The sequence below is a fragment of the Oncorhynchus kisutch genome, linkage group LG11, assembly GCF_002021735.2.
Source record: "Oncorhynchus kisutch isolate 150728-3 linkage group LG11, Okis_V2, whole genome shotgun sequence".
In the NCBI taxonomy this organism is placed as follows: domain Eukaryota; kingdom Metazoa; phylum Chordata; class Actinopteri; order Salmoniformes; family Salmonidae; genus Oncorhynchus; species Oncorhynchus kisutch.
This window is the reverse complement of record NC_034184.2, coordinates 70,472,457-70,483,599: the sequence shown is the minus strand read 5'-3', so window position 1 is coordinate 70,483,599 and position 11,143 is coordinate 70,472,457. Positions and strand designations below refer to the sequence as shown.

General features: G+C 38.9%; 1 protein-coding gene across 2 annotated transcripts in view; it reads right to left on the bottom strand.

Moving 5' to 3' along the window:
* Window positions 1–650: 650 nt before the first annotated feature.
* The window catches only part of LOC109899315 (activin receptor type-2B), a 67,488-nt gene continuing 56,995 nt past the window's right edge, over window positions 651–11,143 (bottom strand). The window contains exons 11-12 of one of the 2 annotated variants that reach the window (XR_004211745.1): window positions 7,761–7,980; window positions 651–7,014 (exon numbers count right to left, since the gene is read on the bottom strand). Coding sequence is in view for 1 of the 2 variants with exons in the window: in XM_031836226.1 (XP_031692086.1) it covers window positions 6,820–7,014 (195 nt within the window). In the remaining variant the exon portion in view is untranslated. The remainder of the gene's footprint in view (window positions 7,015–7,760; window positions 7,981–11,143) is intronic. The other variant, XM_031836226.1, reaches the window with a different exon arrangement.

Sequence of the window (11,143 nt, the reverse complement as noted above, 5' to 3'; positions counted from 1 at the left end):
TTAGCCTATCACATAACCAAACCACAGGGTGTGTTTGTATGGAGAGCCTAAATTCAAAGTGAAAATAAAAAAATAAAGGACATCTTTCATTGATTTGCAAAAATGATGTATAGATTAAGTGTATCATGACACAATAACATGTTATATTTATGTGGTAGCAACTGAGCCAGGGGACACGGTTAGCACAAAGCACTTGAACAGGCTACACTACCTCAAGCAAGAACAAATTGAGAATAGTCATTGAAATCACTAAATTGCTGCTGTGCTTTAATATAAGTCCCTTTAGGACATCCCATAGAACAGCCTTGGAGAGTTCATATTTAATTTGCATATATGCTAGACTGTGCAGTAATCTTGTGTAATTATCAATAGTTGAGGCATTTAGCCCACTCCTGCATGGTAGTTCACTGCATGTAGAGCATTTTCGAATTCCAGAGAATAAACATTGTCAGCTCCCTTCAAGGCCACTGTGGCTACACAGAACACACACAACATTATCACAAAAACTTGTGATGGATATAATTTATCTTTCTATTATGGTGTGATGATTAACATCCTAGCAAATTAGAAAACTTAAACACAATTCTGATGAACGGTCATTCTAAATGGGCAACACATACACAATAAAGTAGGAACATGCTGCAATCAAATGCTTTAACAGTATTTTATTGTTTACTTTCATATACAAAAAGATACAATTGAAATAATCCATTCTAGTATTTTTTCTCTAACAGTCAGGGTGTAGTTGTTTCACACTGGGCAAATACTACATTCATACTGGTTTATTCTGGCACCAAGTGCAGAGTAGAAACAGCCACACCCCAACAACTAGGCAAATCTACTTGGATAATGAGTTCTAAAATTACCACAGTAAAAAGGAACAATGATCCACTGCAAATTAAAGAACTATGTTACACTGATCGTTCAAAAAGTCCTCATGTCATTACGGCAATACAATGGATGTTGGGTTTTTCCAGGGCATTTCATATACATAAAACTTTGAAACATATTCTTCAATCCAAAAGAGGGTTTACAGCAACAATCAACTCTCCGTATACATTTTATCTTATACAGATTTATTTGAGTATATTTATGTTAAAATCAGTAGTACAAGCCATCTCTGTTCTACAATTTAGCTACAATAGTGAAACATAACCTACAACATTTACATTTCACGTATCCTGGTATAGAAACATCACTTTTAAATAAGACCCCTTGACAAAACAAGAAACCCCCCTTGACCCGTTTGCCAAATCCTGCACCCTTGTTTTGGTGGGTCTTGGAAGAAAGACATTGTGAATCAGTTCTTTGCAGTGGAATAGTTTTTCGGATTTGTTTGAACACTTCCATGTGCAAAGAGCCACTGATGAGCTCTTATGAGGAACAAAAAACATTCCATGTTGACATTGTTTACCAACAGCAAATTCCACCTGGTTTTAAAGGAGCGAAAGAAACTGGCACTGTATGGAAGTGGCTTTTTAAAGCAGCAAGCTCTACTAACCCAGAGGCTACAAAGATATTGGACGTTCTTAGCGTTTAGTCATTGGCATTTAGAATCAATAGTTCTCCCCTGCTGGGGAAGATCTTAATACTTAAGGAGGGTAAGTCGATTGCCCGGGCTCACAGCTCGCTGCTGATGTTTGACACAGGACCTGAACACTGATCTCTTGGAAAACGAGGTAATGTTCACATGGCCTGAGTGACTGTCCATGCACAGTAAATAAGTAATGTAATAACACTAAAAGATGCTCAGAGAGTTGGGTAAAGAAGTAGACGTATAAGAGGGATTGATGACCAATCTAAGGGTACAATGGTAATTAGTGTTGTTGGGGCTTTTTTAGTGAGGTAGACAGGACTATAATGAAATCTCAGCTAATTTAAATGTTTTTTTTTCTTCAGTTCTGTCAGATGACAGAGTGAGCTGTCAAACCAGTGTACACTAACAATTTCAGCTGGGAAAGTAGCAGAGGAAGCACTTGAACATGGTTTTCCATACAATACCATTTCTTAGCTGTTGAAAACTAGAGGCGAGAAGCTCGGAAAGGAAGAGGATTTTCACATTGTCAAGGGGTGGATCATACATGTTACACCAGTACAAACGAGGTTTCCTGTTGGTATGACGAAAGTGTACATCATTTTTCTGTAGTAGACGACTATCCAGCTAGCAACACTGTTTCACGTGAGGTCTGAGGTAATTGGTTCCTGAACAACCTGGATCTAAGACTGCATCCAGAATTACAGCTGGTCACTTAAGATATATTTAGATTAATCTATATATATAGATATAATATATATATATATATATAAATCTATATATTTAGATTAATCTATATATATATTAATCTATATTTAGATTAATATATATTTATATATTTAATATATATTTAGATTAATCTATATATATATATAATATATATATTTTAATATCTATATTAAAATGTATATATAGATTAATATATATATTAAAATATCTAGATTAATATATATTAATATATATATATTAAAATATCTAGATTAATATATATAGCATTTTTTTGTCAGGTACTAATAACAAACAAACAAACAAAGAGGGGCGCCGCAGCAGTGGCTTCAGCAACGACGATGAGGAAAATAAAAGGCACAACATCAGAACACCTCAGGATTTTAGTCCAAAGCTCCAGCAATAGCATTGTTACTGATATTACATGCTGTTTGTATTCCAAGACTTCAGCTTTGTCATCATGAACCCAAATTTGAGTATTGGTAATAATAGATCACGGATTTCACCCTATGTCCAATGTACTAAAGCTAAAATATTCATTTGGAAAGATGTGTTAAGTCCAGCTCCCATCCCTCTGCTCTCAGATAAGACTAAACTAGAGTGACGGTAGAATCATTCAAATGGCACCAGAGTAAAAACCCAGACAATGATGAAAGACCAGAGTAATACTTGCCTTTCCCATTGTGGCTAAAACTTTAAAACCACCAATTTGTATTGCATAATTCATCATAACAGTGACCCCCCCAAAACTGAAATAATTAAACCCTTAAGACCGCACGACAAATGTAATGCTGAGTGTAATGCTATTTGGAAAGAAACTTTAGAGCTTTTAATTTGGAAGTCTAACAATTCACTTTTGTAGACCTTACTCCCTGCACTGACACTCCCTCCCCATCAAATTAATCCACTTCGCTCTGGAAAAGGTGGCAAAAATGTCAAAGCAAGGAAAAAAATGTCAGATTATTTTGTCTAGCGTCTCAAATCATCAAAGTCAAAGGATCATAGGACAGAAGGATTTTGTCTCCGCTGTTCCACAAACAGAAAGTGAGAGTGGGGACACATTACAATTCTCTCAAATATAGAAAAAAAGAAAGACTTTGGTTCCCCTTCTTTCAGACTTAGGTGCAAGGATTTGGCTACATGTTTTTCATGGTCAAAGGTCTATAACTGAAGGTAAACCTATCATAACTCAACAAGCATTATGACCATGACTTGGTGATCAGCAAACCCACCAACCTTCCTCTTGACAACAAAGCGCATCTTGAACAAGATGTTTTGGTTGGTCGCTAGCTCAAGGGCCTATCGCAGTACCTATGAGGTTATTCTGTCATACCAGAAACAATATGTAGGACTATTGCTGTAGATATTGCTTGCTACATTTATATCCAAACTTGTAATTTCTTGATTTCTTGATCCCATTACATTTATAGCAGAAATACTGGAAACCATAGTGTTACAATAAGCATCCTGAAAAGATAGACATCAAATACTAACCTGATAATTTGACACAAATATAACCCCGATTTGCTAACAGGCCATTGAAATCAAAGCAAGAATACCTCCATTCTGGTTAATGATAAAATGGTGGGGAGTCAATCCAGAGAAACTAAAAAGTGCTAAACAAGCATGCTCTACCTTGGCAGAATGAGAAATTATTTTCTTACCCTCTTGGCAAATATTACAGAGAAAGTGGGGCTCCTTGAAAAGTAGTCTCTTAACAGACCTAAACACATGTTCAAGTTTCCTAAGCCCAAAAGCTCAAATAAAGCTAGCTGTGGTTTTCCTACTCAAAGCAGCTGGATCACAGCGATCTGCAGGCCCACATCAATCACTGGGGTTCATGATGACAAGAGATTGAAGTCATGAGTGTCTCAATGCTCTCACTTCTCCATGGGTATCCCTAAAACACCCCGAAAGACTCTGCGCACATGGTTCCACTTACACACATGCGGAACACTGGTAAATGATGTAGAACCTTAAAAGAACGTATGACACCGTGAATACAACTTAAAGCTCTCGTCTGTAGGATGTAGTGCTACGGTGCTGAAGCCGCCGCCGTGGTGTCTCGTCAGTCAATGTGTGAGGAAAGGAGATGAAGGGATGAGAATCCAGGGACACTACTACCCCCCCCCCCCCCCAAAGGCGCTATCAAATCAATCATCAATTGAGAACAATTTCATAAAAATATGACTATGCTTTAAAAAGTTAGAACGCTATAAATCGAGAAACTAATTTGGAGATGCGTTGCTTTGTATAAGGAAATTCAATGGTATCTCTTAGTTCTCAATTTGTCTTTTCTGTATAAATGCTCTCTTTTTTTATAGAGGAATGGGATAAGTCATTAAAATACATTTTAAAAGCAATGACAAACCCAAGGTATATCCTGGGGTATGCAAAAATATTACAGGTGAGACACGGTGGTGGTGGTGGGTGGAGATTTGTTTTTCTGGGAGGAAAATCAAATACAAGGTTCAATGTCCCTTTAGGTAACGGAGAGGGGGGGAGCCAGCACAAATCATGAATAATGCCTAGGTGTCATATATTGGTAGAATACTACAACTGTATACAGATATTTACACTATTTTCTTTCATTTATACAACATGTTGCGGTAGCACTATTTTTCCAAAACTCCCTAATCATATAAGCCAAAAAAAGTCACATTAAAATATACTTAACACAAGTCAACACAACTAACAAAATATATAACAGAACTCATACACGTAGAAAAATCTGAGGTATTTCTGGTTTGAGGTGGTCTGTGGTTCATTAATGTTTTTTGTTTTTTTTGCGTTTCGTTTTATGTTTTATCTCTACTAGATTTTATTGTTCACCTCGGAAGCCTTGTACGTTGGTAGACATGACTTTTGCTGTTTTATGCATGTTTCCTTTACTACTGAGAGTTGCACGTGTAATGCACAGAAAAAAAGGAACACAGAAATATATTCATCTTTGAGTTGAAACAGCAGCATTGTGGACATTCACTGTTACATTATGGCATACGGAAATGTGGTTTCTTGCGTGCCACTTTTAAGACAAAAAAAGTTCCATGTTCGTTTTCAGTTTCTTTTTTTTCCTTCTAATGAATGAGAACGTGTAACTAATCGTAATGAAGTTAAGTTTAAACCGCTTGTTACGCTCGGTGCCCTGTCAAAAACGGTTCTACAATGCAGGACCTACCCGGTACAAACTACGTTTGGTCCCTGTGCGAAAGAGGCAAATAACAAAGGGACCAGGCAGTGATGGTTCAACTGTATTCCCTCCCGCTCAACACTAGTGAAGGATATAAGCTTTTGCTGAGGCCTAGGATGGGCCTCTGTGGAGAAGAGTCTAGGTCCTTATCTCCCAATGTCCAATCTACTGACTGAAATAAAGGAGGAGAAAAAAAACTGAACAAAAATACATTTAACTTATCTTCAGATGTTTAGACGGCTGAAACTTTATGGTCTTAATCTCCATCCCTCTCCGCTACACACACACACAGTCACTCTCACTGCACAAGTAGTCACACGCAAACACACACTCACCCAAAATGCATACATATCTTCCCCAGGGTCTTGCACCGATTGTGTTTTTTTGTGGTTGTTTGGGCACGTTCTGTGTTTAGACTCCATTTTGATCTCAGATAAAAAGGCTCTGAACCAAGTCAGAAAAGCCCCTCCCACTAAAGTTTGCCCCCTCCGACCACTCAAGGGCGGCAGTTGTGGCTCTTGCCCTACTTTACGGGACGCGTTGCGATATCACCTCAAATCAACATCTCCTGCCCCTTGAGACTGGTTACCTGAGAAGTAGTTCCATACCAAACGCACTATCCAGATGATGTGATGTCCAATCTCTGAATGTAAGCCATTTCCTTTTGAACTTTTCAACATGCACTCATAAGAATGCTGTAGCCAACCCCATCCATAGTCACCAGTCTGAACACAGAAAAAACCTAAAAGAAATGAGTCCTGTTGTTTTCCACTTTGCCCTGTGTTCTAGAGACACCCGTTAGTTCCGAAGGTTTGTATGGGACACGCTGTCGGAAAGGAAACGCTTTCTGAAAACTAAAATCCCTTGAGGAAGGTTAGTTGTGTGTAACAGTCTTAATGTTCCTACAAGGTTTATGCAGCATTGTTGTATTGTCCAACGTGGTAGATGGTTGCTTGGTTGGTGGGTGAGTTGGTTCTGTCACAGGCAATCCTGTCCAGAAGACAGAAAAAGAGGAATAAACTAAACCCAAAGAAACTACTGAGAGCTGAAAACATCTGAGGTACCTGCACCTTGTCAGCATTCATAAGTCGGCACCTGAATGCGCTTTTGAGATGTCCATTTAGCTTTTTTTGTCCTGTATTGATAAAAAAAAAAACAGTATAGAAGAAGTGTGCTGGTAATAGTGATCCGATCGGAAATGAAATAAAAATAATAATAATTAATCATTAAAAAAATTCAGGATAAAATAGCAGCTGCATTCATGTTTTTTTTCTGAGATCCGCTGAGGCTTAAGAAGAAGACGAGTGGTTGTTTTGTATGCTTGCTTGCCGCTCTGCGTTGGGAGGGTTGGTGGTGGTCGGGTTGAGACTCAGATACTGGACTCTTTGGGTGGCAAGTCCACGTTGGTGACAGAGGTCACCATGGAGACCAGGCAGTCCGAGGTAGGGGGGCTGGTCAGCCGGCGGATCTGCGAGATGCGCTCCTCCACGCAGCCAGCAGAGAGGCGCGCCTCCGCGTCATGGTCCCAGCACTCCTCTATCGTCTCACACATAGACTCCAGACCCTGGGAGACACATAAGTTAGGACAGGAACTCAGCATTTAGCAAAACCAATCTGCTTATTTATTGTCATTTAAGTGTTATTACATGCATGTATTAACATCTTATTCAGTGTTTGTTAGATGTATTAAATGTGTATTAACGGGGCGCAGCGGACATGTCTTTAGTGCTCCCCTGCCAATTTCGGCTAAACTTCTTTTAATCTCTTATTTTCTCTTAATCTCTTAATCAAGGCATATCTACATCCATTATGAATCGACTTAAACATTGTCCTCCTAAAACATGAAGAACATATCACAGACAACGTGGTCCAGGTTAGACCAGTTAGCCCTGCTAATTCAGCCAGCTCTACTAACCCAGTTAGCTCTGCAAGCTCCTCACACCACGAGTCTGACATGACAACCAACAATGTAGACAACCTAAACCAGAACCAAGGGGTTATGGAAGCAATCTTTGCCTTGAGGGCAGGCTTTTTCATCGAACTTGAAGGTGTCCTAACGGGGATTAGTGAGGTTAAACGTGACCATCAAGACTACTTCACGCTCCTGGACGAATCAGAGGAACACATTAGCATGGTGGAAGTTACTGTCGTCCCTTTCAACTCAATGACCGTAAAGTTGGATAAACAGGTGGCGGACCTTACTTCAAAACTAAGCTAGTTCGAGAACCACCACAGGTCTAATTTGAGACTGGTTAATCCACCCAAAAAAGTGGAAAAAGGTGACGTAGTTGCAAGAGAGAGATGGCTTACCGAGGCATTGGGGCCGGACAACTTTCCGGACGCCTTGCGCATTTGAAAGAGCCCTTCGCTTCAGGCTCCTACAGGCCCGAGAAACCACCCCTCTCAGAGTCCTTATCATTAAGTTTCTCAACTTTCAAGACAAACTCCAAGTGATGCAGAAAGCCAGGTCTGTGTATGGGCAAGGTGATGTACCCAAGAGATCATGTTCTTCCCTGACCTATCCACGGACCTGCACCAAAAAAAGAAAAGGCTACGATGGGGTGAAATGCCAGCTCAGGTCCCTCAACATTGCCTTTTGAATAGCCTTCCCAGCTAAACTACGTCTGACTTACAATCAACGGTCACACGAGTTTGAATCTCTATATGACAGGCGAGATAGCTGTCCATTGAGCATTGGACGCCATGTTAAGTTTAATTATGTTAATCACTCTCTTCCATTGGATTATATAAAACACTAAAATGTCAGACAAGATGTTTAGCTCCATGTCAACGGACACATCGGGACCTTATTCGTTCTGGACCACAGAGAAGCATCGGGACTACTTTATATGATGACTTAAGTTTCAATCATATCCTTGGACTAAAATGATTGACACTCACGTGCAAGCCTGACATCAACATCATGTGCAAGGGTCTTTGGGTAACGTAGCACATATTCAATGGTATCGCTTTATCTCAAGTAGCCTGTTCATTTCTGAGCTTTGATATTTTAAAAACTTACTAATGGTATACTACGTTAACACTATATGTATGGGCCATTTTGCTACTTGGTAGACCCTGTGTTGTGGCTCATCTACAACTATTTAGGACTGTCCATATTGTAACCTTAGTTAGGATTCACTAACTAGCGTTACTGTTTTAGGTGGAGCTATTCTTCGCTACTTTTCAAACGAATACTACATGATATTTCACATATCTTCCTAGATATGCCTTTTGGTGTGATATTTCACACAACATCTTTTCAAGATATGCCTTTTGTTTTGTTCATGAGGAGTAATGGCCGAGAGAAGGCAGGAGACACTGTTTTGTTGAGCGTCACATTGGTTAGACTGCTCCCTGTAACGGTTCAGTCGTCCACCAGACTACACTCTACGATTAGAGGGAGGTGGGAGAGGAAGTGTTGGGTGTCTCGGTTAGGGAGACAAGGGAATGGGGTTCAGTGTTTTCCTGTTAGGATAGATTTATGTTTGTTTCAACAGATCTTTACATATTTTCCTCACTACAAAATATTAAGGCGGTCCTTGTGGTTACTAAGCATATTTTAGATATGCCTTTATGCTATAGCTTATTCCATGTTTACATCTTTGGTTAGAGGACTTCAAATGTAAAACAAATGAACTTTGTGGAATGTCCATGGAGTTTGTAAACTACCCAACCTTAAAAAGGTTATTACTAGGTTTAAACAACTTTATTCCTCTATTGTGTTTCTACAAGATACTCACTTGTTGAAGGATGAGCTATTTAAAGTATGCAGGAGGTGGCAAGGGCAGGTAATAGCATTCCGTTTCTCTTCTCGTGGTGTTATGTTTAAAAAAAATTCTGTTCCGTTTCAAGTGGACAATATTATAACTGATACAGCTTGTAGATACATTTTGATACAGGGAACTCTTTTGAATAATCGTATTAATCTGGTTAATGTTTATGGTCCTAATGATAATAATCCCAAATTCTTTGAGCATGTATTTCTATTGATAGGACTTTACCAGGAAGGGAGTCTAATAGCAGGGGATTTTAATTGCACTTTTGATCCTCATCTAGATCACTCCTCTTCACACTCGCAGAGTAGAAAGGAATTAAAGCATTTCATGACATCTATGTGAACCTTGGAGAACTCAGAACCCGAGTAAAAAGGCGTATTCATGTTACTCGTTGACATTTAAATCATATTCTCGTATAAACAACTTTTATGTTTCTTGCTGATTGCTTCCCAATGTAGCAGGAAATGGATATGATAGTATTGTTTGTTCGGTGTGACCATTCCCCCGTGTCATTATTCTATAGGGATACAAAACTAGTAAAAGGATCTTCTAGATGACATTTGCATCCCAGATGGTTACAGGACCAAGACTTTTACCAGTTTCAAATCAAATCAATTCAATCTAAAAACGAGACAGATGGATAGCCAAATCTGAAAATTGGAGAGGGAAGCTTTTTTGGATAACTTAGAAGATTGTAAACAAGGAATTATTTGTTCTTAAAGTTCTGAAGAACTTCCTCCCCTAAAAAGCCACGAACAGCTTAACAAGGCTGAAGCAGTCCTATGATCAAGGTGAAAAACCTGGTCATTTGTTTGCCTGGTGCATTAAGAAGAAGTTAAATTCAGACAGAGCCATTAATGCAAATCATTATTTACAAGGACAATTATCAATGGAGCCTGTAGAAATAAACCAAACATTTGGTTTCTACTACAACACACTTTACTCTGAATCTCTTGAGAACTTAACTAATCAGACATCATTTTTGGATGGTCTTGATTTTCCCCTCTATTTCAGAAGACACAAAATTGGACCTGGAAAAAGGAATTGGATGGTGTTGAAATATCTGATGGCATTTCAAATATGAAGTGAGGTAAAGCGGCAGGTCCAGATGGGCTCCCAATAGATATTTCGAAGATATTTAAGGACAAACTTCAAGGTCCACTTTTGGATATGTATGCTGAATCCTTTCAGCAAGGTTGTTTCACCTTTAAATCACTCTTATTCTGAAGCCTTATAAATACCAGACAAAATGTGAACGTTAAATTGGTCTATCTACTGAACTCGGACTCAAGGTTTTCACAATGTGAGGAGAGTACTAAACATAGTATCAGGGGACTGCACTGCCATACTCTACCTTGATGTAGAGAAGGCATTCGATAGAGTTGAGTGGTCTTATTTATTTGAAGTGTTTAAGAGATTTGGGTTTGGGAACTACTTCTGTAAATGGATTAAGATATGATATGATATGATATACAGACCCCACTGCAGAAGTTGACACTAACAACTTGATCTCACAACCTTAAGTTTTTTCAGGGCACGAGACAAGGATGTCCAGCCAGTCCAGGATTATTTCCTTTAGCTTTGAACCCTTTGCCATTGCAGTAAGGTCCCACCCGTCAATTAGTGGAATTATAAAATTGGATTTTGAACATCGAGTGGCCCTGTATGCCGATAATACCCTCTTATTCCTAACAGATCTAAAGAATTCTCTTCCCTCTCCATTTTATAACTTTGGGCAGTTTTCTGGATTGAAAGTTAATAAAACCAAGTCTTCTATCCTTTTCCTCAACAAGCAAGAGAGACTGCATCCAGTTGTACAGCATCCTTCAGTGAATAGAGAACAAGGTTTCACTTATCTTGGTATTAAAATCACACCAGAAATAAGCTCCTTGAGCTCAACAAATGATGAACCCA